Here is a 13,548-nt window from a genome sequence, read left to right as displayed (position 1 = left end):
GGCATCCTTCTCCTTTTAGATCCGTGACTAGGAATAACAGCATTGGGTGTGTCAGTGGTGTAGATGGCAGACAAGAGACATCCAGGGCATTCCACTGCTCTGCCGCACAGGAGGGTCCATGGGGTTGCCATGGTAACATGCAGTGAGGAAGGGATGAGTTGAACTGAAAGATTTTTTATATATATCTATATATATATATATATATATATATATATATATATATATATAGATATATCTCTTTGTAATGTGGGTGTGATCTGATTTGTGCATTTGTTGTGGAAGGATTTATGTGTGCAAGGGTATATACTTAGTTGACCACCCCTCTTGTGTGTATGTGTGTCTGTGTGTGTGTTTGTGCAGATGGACCAGGTGTCAGATGACGAGTTGGACCATGGAGCGGAGGAGGACAGTGATAAGGAGGACCAGGACCTGGACAAGATGTTTGGAGCCTGGCTGGGAGAGCTGGACAAACTCACACAGGTTAACACACACACACACACACACACACGAGTGAGTGGAGGGGAAGGAATCACACCCAGGTGGATGGGGTGGGTAAGGGTGTGTAACCATAGTAACTGTAACACTGCTAATCCTGTCTCCCACTACTGTATCCTAGCAACTCCTTTCCCATCACCAATTTTTATCATGTTTTTGTGTTTGTGTGTATGTTTGTGCAACACCGGGGAATCCAGCAGTCATGCATAATAGATGGTTAAAGCCGGTGGTTTGACTGTGTACTGTAAAAGTGCATGGGGTGTTTTTTTTTTTTTGGTGTATATTTGTATACACACATGTATTAATGCCTCCATACCCCTGTGTGCGTGTGACACACACGTGCACGTGGCTGTTTGCCCCATAGAGTCTGGATGACGGCAGGCCGCAGAAGACCATGCAGAAGCCCCCCCTCAGGCAGGAAACCAATATGGCCAACTTTTCCTACCGCTTCTCTATGTACAATATCAACGGTGAGACCCCGCGCCGGCATTCACACACTTTTGATTCGTTCGATCCTGCACATCTGCGTCAGTGCATGGATAAATGCCTTACAGGGGCACTGCAAAAAAAATTAAGGGAGCTGCCGAAAGCCAACACCGCAAGTTGGTTTTTTACATTAACCATTTTTTACACGGTTTGCTCTTTCTTTTTTTTTAATGTTTTCCTTTAGCGCCCCTCTATCTCAATGGTGTTTATTTTTTATTTTTTTTGTTTGACATTTTTTGTGTATTTGTTACACGATGACACCATCGAGAAGCGTGCCATTTGAACTTTAACCGTCTTCACCACCACCCCTCCGCCCTTCCTTCAGAGGCGTTGAACCAGGGGGACACGGTGGATCTGGACGCCCTCATGGCCGACCTGTGCTCCATCGAGCAAGAGCTCAACACCATCGGAAAGCCCAACTCCATATCAAGGGGCCAGACCAAGGGCCACCAACGGGCCCCCGGGGGACGCAGTGCCAGCGCCAAGCAGACGAGCACCACCACGGGAGGGGGCAGCAGTGGAGGTATTCCTCCTGGAGATTATACCGACAGATATTTATCAGAAATATGGAAGAACACACACATTCAAGACATGTTCAGTTTGACTTCATCATATTCAGTGTCCAATGTTAATGTGTCTTTAATGTAGGGCAGTTTTACCAACATGATGGGAAGGGATTCCTCTCTTTGTAAAGGAATATTAAGACATGAGGCGTCCAGGTGGTGTAGCGGTCTATTCCGTTGCCTACCAACACGGGGATCACTAGTTTGAATCCCCGTGTTGCTGCCGGCTTGGTCGGGCATCCCTATGGACACAATTGGCCGTGTCTGCGGGTGGGAAGCCGGATGTGAGTATGTGTCCTGGTCACTGCACTAGCGCCTCCTCTGGTCGGTTGGGGCGCCTGTTCGGGGGGGATTGGGAACTGGGTGGAATAGCGTGATCCTCCCACGCGCTACATCCCCCTGGTGAAACTCCTCACTGTCAGGTGAAAAGAAGCGGCTGGCAACTCCACATGTATCGGAGGAGCCACGTGGTAGTCTGCAGCCCTCCCCGGATCGGCAGAGGGGATGGCTCGGAAGAGTGGGGTAATTGGCCGGATACAGTTGGGGAGAAAAAGGGAAAAATCCCAGAAAAAAAAAAAAAGGAATATAAGACATGAAACATGATTTGATCTTGGGAATATTCTCAAAGCGTTTCCTACATTATACTTGAACTTTGACCCCCCCTCCATTAGGGAGCACCAGCAGCAGTACCCGGGCGTCACCAGCCAACACGGTCCGAGGCGGCAGCACCAACGCCCGCCCCGTGGCCTCCAACTTCTCTCTAGACGACATCACAGCTCAGCTGGAGAAGGCCTCCCTCAGCATGGATGAAGCGGCTCGACAGACCACTTCCTGTTCCTCCTCCTCGTCCTCCTCCTCGTCTTCCTCCGTCTCCTCCGCCACGCTCCGGCGGCCGTCGTCCGGCCTGTCCGGCAGTGGGCAGCACCGACGGACTGGCTCAGTGGGTGCGGTCAGCGAGCAGGAAGCCGCGTCGCAGCGGTCCAGTGTGAATTCTGCATGTCCGTCCATGTCCAGCATGGACTCCCTGGACATCGACAAGGTGCTGAGCGGGGGGGAGGCCGACGGGCAGGGGCAGAGCGCCCCGAGCACCCAGGGACAAGGCCAGACCAGCACAGAGGTACGACCTATTGTGTGCGCACACACACATACACAATTAAAGATGAAACCCATACCAAGAATAGCAAGTAGGTGGACATTGTCTGAGAATTGATGTGTGAGGGAGTGAAAGACCACATGCACGTCCCCTGCATTATACGCTGGTAAGTGACTGCACTGTGCTTAAGTCAGGTTTGGGTTCGATTTCGGTTCAATCGAAACAAAACGTTGAGTAAAACTCCTACTCATTGATTTGTTATTCATCCCGGTTTTGTGTGAGATGATATATAGGAACACGTTGAGAAGATCTTTGCCAAATCTCGTGGCTTGAAATGGAAAGTGAATCGACCCCAATCCTGTCTTGACCTCAGCTAACACTCTCTGCATGTTTAAATGCACCGCTTGAGTTTGAAAGAAACCGCATGCCAACACTGTACAGAGCATCAGTCCACAATGCTGAATGTATATTGTGAGTTGAATGGGGGGGGGGGGGGGTTAATGAGTCACTCACAAATACGTTGTAATCTGTTTTTCTCCTGAGTGTGACTCGGATTACGATGTTAAGACCTACTTTCTCTGCGTGCCTTTGTTCACTGACCGAGCATCTTGGCTCGCTGACTAAAAGATAATCCTGTCTAGAATCCACTCGAGGGGAATATGAAGTGTTAAAAAAATCATATGTAAGAAGAAGAAAACGTGTTTAACATAACAGAGGAGTTAAGTAAATCATGTGAAGGTGCTGTATTGTTATGCATGTCCCCCTTGTCCCCTCTGCATGTGTTTTTATGCTGTGTGCGTTTGCGTCCTTTCCTCTTGTCTGTCTGCGCTCTTTGCCCACACGCACGCCCTGCACTTCCTGATTTCCCAGCATGTCTTGCTTCGATGGGCCAACGGTAAGCCGGCCAGAAGGCAGCTAGACTTTACCTCGCAGCAGGGTCAAGTGGATCTGGCCACTGTAAGTGTGTGTGTGTGTTTGTGTGTTCACATATGTGCATATGTACATTGACGTATGCCAATGAAGAGCTGCACAGTTGACAGGTGATAATAATGTGTTGCCATCATAGCTCACCAAGTTGTAAATCACATATTGGTGCAGTGTGTCGGTAATACATTTTATTTTGACAGTGGTCCCTAATTCCTGGCCTTGAAACCCCCCCTCCCCGGTTAGATGGCTTGAACACCCAACACAACAGATGAACGTGACAGACTACCTGGCAGAACTGAAAGCTATTCAAAGCGGCGGGGACAGGAGTTGGGAACCGCCGCCATTAATCGTCGAGTATAATTACAGCAATCATAATGACGAACAGAATAGTCGGGATTTTCTCCTCATTGTGGAGCCCTGGATGCATGTGTTGTGCATGCCCGTGTAAGATCGAGCATGAAAGCTGGATGGCGTGTGCGAGCAAGTCGTGCCTGCGACTTGGACTGAAGGTTTTGTAGCTAACCGCAGTATGTGTGCACATATACTTAGTCCAATCAGCGGCAGACAGGTTTGTATTTTTGGTGTCCACCCCTCACGATCACTGCTTCTCCACCAACAGCTAGCTGCTGCTAATGACAACCGCAAGTGCTCAACACTCCGGCTATGGACTCCTCTCTCGCTTCCACGCCTCCTCACACACACAGATCAGACACCTGCTGTTAATAAAGCCACCAAGTATCTTCTTCTTCTCCTTTTTTTTTTTAACTCTGACTTTTCTATATTTTTGTCTCTTTCTCTCCTCTTCCCTCCCTCCTCTCCTCACCCAAGCACTCCTACTTGGACCGAGAAACTTCGCTCATTCTGAAAAGTATAGCTGGAAAGCCCTCTCACCTCCTGACCAAGGTGACTCCTCATTCGCTTTGCTCCTTTTGGTTCTCTCACCCTCGACTGCCGGGACTCCCTCTTTCTCCTCATTTGCATGTTTTTTTGGGGGGGTCCCTGATTAAATTTTGCTGCATGCATTTTATAGAGTCCATTGCTTTCACCCCTCCCACAGGCTCTGATGTTTATCATTACCCCCACCCCAAAAAAGTCTCGCTGTGCTATTTTTGATTTAAGGGTGTTGTGATTTGCTGACTTGTCTTATCTCACATTGGAGGTGAAGGTTTTTTTCTTTTTTGGGGGGGGGGGGGGATTTGTGTGTCCGATTCGAGTTTTCTGTCGATGTCTTCCAGTAGGTGGATGTTAATGTTTACAAAGTTGGATTTTGTCGAGTCGCTTTGCCAACAGTAGTTCATATCATTTTGATCCACCATCTAAAATCACACGCATGTCTTAAATGTCAAGCACAGGGCGTCCGGGTAGCGTAGTGGTCTAGTCCGTTGCCTACCAACACGGGCGATTGGCGGTTCGAATCCCCGTGCTACCTCCGGCTTGGTCGGGCGTTCCTACAGACACAGTTGGCCGTGTCGGTGGGTGGGAAGCCGAATGTGGGTGTGTGTCCTGGTCGCTGCACTAGCGCCTCCTCTGGTCGGGGCGCCTGTTCGGGGGGAGGGGGACTGGGGGGGAATAGCGTGATCCTCCCACATGCTACGTCCCCCTGGTGAAACTCCTCACTGTCAGGTGGTAGTCTGCAGCCCTCTCCGGATTGGTAGAGGGGGTGGAGCAGCGACTGGGATGGCTCGGAAGAGTGGGGCAATTGGCCGGGTACAATTGGGGAGAAAAAAGTGGGGAAGAAGTTAAGCACAGATACACAGGATATATAAATAGTATTTGTATATGATGAGGTGTCGGTGTGTGTCAGCTGTGAAAGCTGTAGGATGGGGTATGAAAGAGTGGGGCATGTGTCATCTATGATTATACTGCTCCCTTTTAAGTCTGGGCCGGTGTAGATTAATCCTCTTTAGGTGTGAGTAGGCCCCCATATATTTCTCACTATTCAGTATGTCCTTCGCCTGACACCTCACTTCCTACAACGTCACTCTGCATCACCGTGCTTCATCATCATCATCCTGCTGTCACCTTCAATCTGAAGTCCCTGCCGGGTCTCCGCTGTCTGCTCCACCTTAAGGGTCTTTGCAGTAGACGCGCCGCCTATATCGTGTGTATTGTAGCAGTCGTTTGGCACCCTGTGCAGAGCTTAAGCCTGTCAGATGTGTGCAGGTCTGCGGTTTGGAAATTGGCTGCCTTCTATTTTGATTTATTCCACCCCGCGAAAACGGAGCACACTGGCAGAGCGCTGGATTGTGAAGGCTGAGGTTAGCCGAACCTCGCTGAGACTCCAGGATCCACGAGGAGTCGACAGACACGAAACGAACCCAAATTGCTGGCTGCCTGTCGTCAACAGGTTTCCCGTGTGTTTAGAAAGTCTGACGGTGCCAGACGTTCTGATACCCACATGACTACACACTTTACATAGTTGTAGACCTAGCTGTAATTTTGTATACCGTGGTTTGGCTTTCTTGTTATGAAGGCTGTAGAGTATTGTAGCGTGCACTAAAAATATCCTTGCCTAGGGGCGCCCGGGTGGCGTGGCGGTCTATTCCGTTGCCTGCCAACACGGGGATCGCCGGCTCAAATCCCTGTGTTACCTCCGGCTCGGTCGGGCATCCCTACAGACACAATTGGCCGTGTCTTGCGGCTGGGAAGCCGGATGTGGGTGCGTTTCCAGGTCGCTGCACTAGCACCTCCTCTGGTCGGTCGGGGCGCCTGTTCGGGGGGCGAGGGAACTGGCGAAACTCCTCACTGTCACGTGAAAAGAAGCAGCTGGTGACTCCACGTGTATCGGAGGAGGCATGTGGTAGTCTGCAGCCCTCCCTGGATCGGCAGAGGGGGTGGAGCAGCGACCGGGACGGCTTGGAAGAGTGGGGTAATTGGCCGGATACAATTAACAAGGGGGGTAATCCTTGCCTAGCCGCTGTATGCACGCCATTTACCGAAACCCAACCAAAATCCTCAAAAGGATGGTTAAGATGAGTATGAAGGCACAGAAGAGCACAGCTTTAGGAGAATCATACTGGAGCGCTGTGTCAAACCTCCCTTGCGCAAGAGCTGGAGGCAAAAGACGGCTTTGCAAACGGGAGAGTAAATTTAAAGATTGTCGTCGTCAACCGGTGGGAGTCGAAAAACTCCCACGCTACGTTCGTTTGGATACAACACGGATGGGCAACAGTGCGGCATGCTGGGTAAACGGCGTCGGTGTGACACTTGGAATAGTCACACAGTTTAGCGTTTGCCACGTCTGCGCTGCAGTGGAAGTCGAGCTGGAGGCGGTTGGGTTTCGCGTTTTGCATGGAGGCCCCTCCTCCGTCTGTGCGTGTGTGCACAAGGCGTTTAAATGCTTACGAAAAGGAGGAGAGATGGCTCACGGCGTACGGACGAGCGGAGGGGTTTGCACTCGCGTTACACTTCCGTCGCACACACGGAGAGAGAGAGAGAGAGAGTGAGGGGTTCACACATTCTCTCTCCCTCGCCCCGCGATACAGTTAGAATCCAAAATGAGCGCAGGATGTTTGGGAACGAGCGAGTGGGGAGAGACATCAAACAGCGAGGATGCCAAGTTTTCTCCTTTTTTTTTCTTTTTTTATTTGATCCCCCTCCGACTAGGAAGAAAAGCCTTTTTTCAGCCGACTCTGGTTTGGATGAGCGTGAATGGGGAAGGGGAAAACGCCTCTGGAATAGGAATCAGACCAGTGTCTGCTGAAAAGCTGGGCATGTAAGAGAGGAGGCAAAATTAAACGCAGAAGAAAGACACACTGAGGCGGGCGGAAACACACAGTTGTGGGGCTAAACTGGCAGCGGGACTCAGATCGACTCTGTTATTATCAGGACAACGCTGTGAACCTCTGATATAACCTCTCTCGCTCTGATATAACCTCTCTCACTCTTTCTCTCTCAGCGTCTCAAACACACACACACACACACACATTTGTGGGATTAAAAGCCTGCTTGTATGTGTTGACCTAACCGACTGTTTGCTGTTGCATTAGTGTGTGTGTGCCCCTGGGCTGGTCATGTAGTCTGTGTCGAGGAGTGGGTGCAGAAGATGAGAGGCTTGGTTCATACCCCCTCATCTCCCTCCACACACACACACACACATACACACACACACACGCACACAGTGTCTCCGTCACCCAAGTCCGTGTCGCTGTAGTGTGGCTCAGCGGCCGGTGTTGGTCACGGTTCACCCCTTTAACCCCATTGGATAAGCTGGGGGAAAGGGTCTGGCGAATGCAGCTCACTGGTTGGCTGACCTGCGGTTCTACTATTTGTGTGGGGATTATGCTCCATCGATTGGGCATGCTCCCAAACCTATGCATCTTTTACACAGAGGGAGAGGGGGCGAGAGACAGACGGACAGACAGAGAGGGGGGGGGGGCAGAGACAGAGAGGCGGAGAGAGACAGACGGGGGGGGTGACAGACAGAGGGGGAGAGACAGACAGAGGGGGAGAGAGAGTGGGAGAGAGACAGACAGAGAGATGGGGAGAAAGGGGGGAGAGAGACAGACAGACAGACAGACAGACAGGGGGGAGAGACAGATGGAAGGGGGGGGTGGACAGGGAGAGAGGCAGACAGACAGACAGAGGGGAAGAGAGACAGACAGACAGACAGAGGATGAGAGAGACAGACAGACAAAGGGAGAGAGAGAGGTAGAGTTTGAGTGGGAGGAGCGTTCCTCAACACTGTTGTCTGACTTTGTGTTGTAGTTAGTTGAGCTCGTTTTCTACCCACATGTGTACATGTCAGTGAGCCTGTGCACTGCGACTAGGTCTGTGTATGATGGAAAACGTGGAATCTCGGTAGATGGGGATCCGGTTTTCCCAGTGAGGATGTCTCTGTAACAACTCCATATATGCTGATAACTGACGGGGTTTTTTTTCTTCTTCTTTTAATGTCTTTATGTAATCCCAAGGATGGAGGATGACACTTTTCTTCTCAACAGATTCTAGAAGCAATTTGGCCGTTCGGTTTTTTCTTCTTGTTCGACTTCTGGAGGGGATCTGTGTGGGTGTGTCTTTGAGAGAAGGGGCACCGGAGCTCTCTGAACCGATCTCGCGCTCATCCGCAGCCTGTCTCCCTTTGGGGCTCTTCCACCGTTGTGTCCCACCCGCCATATAGAAAGATCAAAGGGGGGGGGGGCGACGCCACTTCACATGATTACCGTATGGAGCGACGGACGGTAAATGGCGAACTGTTTTCCGTTGAGCAGTGGAGGAGCGTCACGGTGGCGTCGATTCTAGGTTTACGGTTGTCAGACTCATATTCTAAAACACGCGGGTGATAGGACACGGGCGGAATGGAGGTGATGGCGTCCTGTTGGAGGGGGCAGGTAAGCGTTCCCGAAGCCGTGTAGTTTTGCTCTGGGGGCGTGAGAATTGAGATGGCAAGGCAGGGGGCTTCAGTATTTGACGGGGTTGCATGTGTATGGTGTCTCAGACACGGGCGGGTTAGAGCATGAAGAAATGGTGCGACTTCGAAAAGCTTGCATTTTTTTTTCTTCTTCTTCTTCTTTTAATGTTGCATGTGCAGTTGTATGTACGGCAGTGGTGTCAGTTGTGTTTCTGCCTGTCCGTGTAGGAGGAGCAGGCTGCCAAACTGAAGGCAGAGAAGATCCGAGTGGCCCTGGAGAAAATCAAGGAGGCACAGGTCAAAAAGGTACTTCCACCTTGTGCACAAACCTGCACACATACACACACAGACACAGCCAAAAATTCTCTTCTGTTGTTGCACCCTCTGTTTTGTGTGTCGTGTCCGCTGCGCGATGCATTTCTTTGTGAACTTCATTTACAGCGAGGCGGCAAAGAGTGGAAAACTAGGTCATTGCGGTGTTTGATTGTGTGCGTCTGCTGTGGAGGGAGCAAGAAATTCTGGAGGAAGGGGAAAAAAATGGTGGGGTGGCAGCGTCGGTAGCAAGCGACGGGTACACATTGTGCGATCATTCATACATGTCGTTCACAAGGCGTCTTGTCCAACTGAACAAGCCCGGTTTCTTCTTCTTTAACAAATGGCGTGCCTTACACGGCTGGGTTCAGTGGAGCCCCGTGGCCGGTCATTATGTGCCTGTACAAGGCCCGGCCGCTTCTGGGCAGCAGTTTCCTCCAGTGAAGGGACAGTTCTTGTGAATGAGCACAACGCTGTTAAACAGAGTGGCGCTCTGTGTAACCGGGGTGAATAGGCGAGACCCAACAAGAGGTTGCGTGAACAGGAGGGGTGCACTTGGCCCCGCCATCCAGATTACAACCGAGACAAATAGTGGCTGGCATGGATGCCGAATAGAAAGCGAGTCTGCCAGCACAGATGAGAACCAATCTGTCTGCAGTTGCGGTCTCGTGACTGTCAGCAGCCGAGATGATCCCCGTGTTTGTGACGTTTTTGAATGTACTCTTATTTATGAGGGGAGGGTTTAGCTGTAGGATTTGCCTTTGAATTTACTGCGTGTTAGGACTTACGGGAGATTTTAGGGGGGGACCCTCCTGTGAGCAATCTAGGTCAGGCTCCCTACATCTGCAGCTCGCAGCCCTCCCCTGTCCTCTCACTGGATCGAGGGCCCGTTTCGTTAACGGCGTCGACAAGCTGGTTGGATCTCTGGCTCGTGGTGGGCAGGCCCAACAGGAGGCTGCAGAATTTGGGGCTTTATCTGGTTTCGCACCAAGGCAGGTCTTACGCCTGTTGGGTTGTTCGGGTGGGTTGGCACGTGAATGTTTTGTCACGTTTCAGCTTAGTTTGAGCTGGCTTGGTATGGCGTACATTTGGCTGCCTGTGGAAGGTAAAATATTGGTTTGATAACTGGGTATCAGTGCGGATTTGCTGGTGTTTAGTGGCCGTATGTGTTACATTATGATGACGACAACACTCTCCCCAGCAAGCAAGTCCAAGAAAATTATTGGTGTGTGAGGCGTAGGCGGATTACGAGACCTTTGAGCCAGTTTAAAAAGGCAAAAGTTGTAAATCCTCCCCTGGATTTCTGTGTTTCTGGCAACACAGCTTGGAAACATGAACAGTGTGATGGATTTACTGATGGACTCGTTAACTCGGGCTTGATTTAATTTAGTATCTGATCCAACAGCTGAAAATAACATGGCTTCTCGTTATGGCAGTTGGCCAAGTGCTATGAAACCTCTGTCCCTCGAAATATTTTTTAAGAATCAACCCCTTGTCCTCGCACCCCCCCTTCATCTTCATCTCCTCTCCTCTCCTCAGCTGGTGATCAGGGTCCACATGTCGGACGAGAGTTCCAAAACCATGATGGTAGATGAGAGGCAGTCAGTCAGGCAGGTGCTGGACAGCCTGCTGGACAAGTCGCACTGCGGCTACAGCCCCGACTGGTCTCTGGTGGAGACCATCAACGAACTGCAGATGGGTAAGGACCCCGGGGGGGGCGGGCGGGCTGAGATTAGTTTAAACCGGACGCAAGTCATCAGTTTAGGCTGGTAAAAACAGTTCATGGTTGGTTTTAGTCTGCATTGACAAGACAAGAGATGATTCGGCATATCCAGGGGTGCAGTTCAAATGGAACTGGGAAAACTAAGACAACAAAAGGAACACTCCAGTTTTTTTTTGGTTTTGGTGGCTTTTTTCCCCCTCTTTTTCTCCCCAATTACCCTATTTTCCAAGCCGTCCCAGTCGCTGCGCCACCCCCTCCGCTGATCCGGGAAAGGCTGCGGACTACCACATGCTTCCTCCGATACACGTGGAGTCGCCAGCCGCTTTCTTTCACCGGACAGTGAGGAGTTTCACCAGGGGGGCGTAGCGCGTGGTAGGATCACGGTATTCCCCCCAGTTCTTCCCCTCCCCCCTTGAACAGAAGCCCAGACCGACCAGAGGAGGCGCTAGTGCAGCGGCTGGAACACATACCCACATCCGGCTTCCCACCCGCAGACAAGGCCAATTGTCTGTAGAGACACCCCACCAAGCCAGCGGTAACGCAGGGATTCGAACCGGCGATTCCTGTGTTGGTAGACAACGGAATAGACCACTACACTACCCGGATGCCCCCGTCTGTTTTAGCATATTTTCATGTGGTCCCAAGTTTATTTGATGCTTTAAGACTTGTGCTTATGAAGAAAATGTTTGCAGACACTGAATGATTCAGGTCTGGCTTATACACACAGATAAGCATTTAGAGTTGCCACAACCTTGATTTATGCCAAACAAAGTAGGTCCAACGCATAAATTGGCATACAAACATTAAATCAACACTCAGCGATGGTTTATTAGCTGGTCTGTGTAGACTAGCTATCACGCTCAGTCAGGGCCTGCAGTCCTGGCTCACTCAGCGAACAGAAATCTGGTGTTAAGAAATCCGGTGCATCTGTTAAAGTCGGCGATAAAATCTGGGTCCCTCGCACTGGATCCCCGAGTTTCTCTCTCACATATCCCGCCACCCGTCTGTCCGTTTCTTTATCCCTGTCTCTCGGCTTCTCTTCTTCAGAACGCATCTTTGAGGACCACGAGAACCTGGTGGAGAACCTGTTAAACTGGACCAGGGACAGCCACAACAAGCTCATGTTCATCGAACGCATCGAGAAGTACGCACTTTTTAAGAACCCCCAGGTAAAGTTCTGCACACACACACACACACACAAAGAGGACAGTGAACTTAGCCCATGGTACAGTCTGTCAGAGAGTAAATGCTGAAAGTGTGTGTTATGTACACAAACACATCGTTTATGCATGCTCACTGCCTGCGGAGCCCGGAGAGAAGGAACAAGCCAGTGTGTAGTTGCACTGGGGTGGAAGTAGGTCAAAGCTCCAAAGACTTGAGTAAAGGTGAATAATTTATTTGACACGATAAGACGAAGTGAGCCATCTTTGCCTCAGTTCTGCTGCTTTCAACTCCCATCCTCTGTCGCCCCTCATCCCTGCCTTCACGCTACCCCTCCCCTATTCTCCCCCTCCCATCATCCTCTCTTTTTGTTCCTCTCCTCTCTCCCTCTCTCCCCGTCACTTTTTTTTTTGGTGCGTATTTCATATCCTTTTCATCGATTTTAACTGCTCTTCCGATTCATTCTCAGAACTATCTGCTGGGGCGGAAGGAGACGTCTGAAATGGCCGATAGGAACAAGGAGGCTTTATTAGAGGTAAAAGGAGTGAATGCATAGACTTGCACGCTGGTAACTCCATCACTATTCATTAGAATATAATGATGAGAGGGATGAATGACAAGATGCACATTATGACAGTGATTGTGTCTGTCTGTCTGTCTGTCTCCGTCAGGAATGTTTCTGCGGCGGCTCAGTGTCTGTTCCAGAGATTGAGGGTGTGCTGTGGCTGAAGGAGGACGGAAAGAAGTCATGGAAGAAGCGCTACTTCCTCCTCAGAGCCTCAGGGATCTATTATGTCCCCAAAGGCAAAGCCAAGGTCAGTTTCACTATAGACATCGCCCAGAGAGAGTGTGTGTGTGTGTGTGTGTGTGTGTGTGTGCATATGAGCACAGAATAGATGCTGTTGTGCAACAGACAAGTAGCCTGCTCAGAGAAAGAGATACTGAATGACAGAGAGAGAAAACAAGAGAGAGAAGAGAGAGAGAGAACGAGAGAATTTCTAAAACAAGTCTATTTAACAGAAAAAAATTATCAAAAAAACAGACTTCAATTCTTTCTAAACATATCAACAATATTTGTCAAATTACAAACACTCAACATGCATCTTTTAACAATCCCAAAAACAATCATTCAACAACTCAAAACGGAGAGAGAGAGAGAGAACGAGAGAGCGTGAACAAGAGATAGAGCGGAGAGACAGATAACAAGAGAGAGAGAATGAGAGAGAGAGCAAAAGAGAGATAACAAGAGAGAGAGAGAGAGAACAAAAGAGCAATAACAAGAGAGAGAGAATGAGAGAGAGGGAGAATGAGAGAGTGTGAGGCCAAGGTTACAAGAACCAGATCCACGTCATCTAGTCTCTGGTATTTCCTGATAAGGGATCTGTTAACGTCGGAGACCACAAGATAACAACAAACGTCTTTTTCTTCAAACCTTCAT

General features: G+C 50.1%; 1 protein-coding gene across 7 annotated transcripts in view; it reads left to right on the top strand.

The window, feature by feature from the left end:
* raph1b (Ras association (RalGDS/AF-6) and pleckstrin homology domains 1b) overlaps positions 1-13,548 on the top strand; it is a 55,382-nt gene that overhangs the window by 32,720 nt on the left and 9,114 nt on the right. For 4 of the 7 annotated variants that reach the window (XR_008812383.1, XR_008812384.1, XM_056301140.1 and 1 more), the window contains exons 3-12: positions 361-480; positions 860-965; positions 1,253-1,504; positions 2,216-2,661; positions 4,393-4,467; positions 9,143-9,220; positions 10,766-10,925; positions 11,997-12,118; positions 12,580-12,645; positions 12,782-12,925. Coding sequence is in view for 5 of the 7 variants with exons in the window: in XM_056301140.1 (XP_056157115.1) it covers positions 361-480; positions 860-965; positions 1,253-1,504; positions 2,216-2,661; positions 4,393-4,467; positions 9,143-9,220; positions 10,766-10,925; positions 11,997-12,118; positions 12,580-12,645; positions 12,782-12,925 (1,569 nt within the window). In the remaining 2 variants the exon portion in view is untranslated. The remainder of the gene's footprint in view (positions 1-360; positions 481-859; positions 966-1,252; positions 1,505-2,215; positions 2,662-4,392; positions 4,468-9,142; positions 9,221-10,765; positions 10,926-11,996; positions 12,119-12,579; positions 12,646-12,781; positions 12,926-13,548) is intronic. The other 3 variants (XM_056301141.1, XM_056301143.1, XM_056301142.1) reach the window with 3 other exon arrangements.

Source organism: Lampris incognitus, chromosome 21 (assembly GCF_029633865.1).
Source record: "Lampris incognitus isolate fLamInc1 chromosome 21, fLamInc1.hap2, whole genome shotgun sequence".
Classification (NCBI taxonomy): domain Eukaryota; kingdom Metazoa; phylum Chordata; class Actinopteri; order Lampriformes; family Lampridae; genus Lampris; species Lampris incognitus.
Note: the sequence above shows the minus strand (reverse complement) of the source record. Positions and strands in the feature narration are given on the sequence as shown.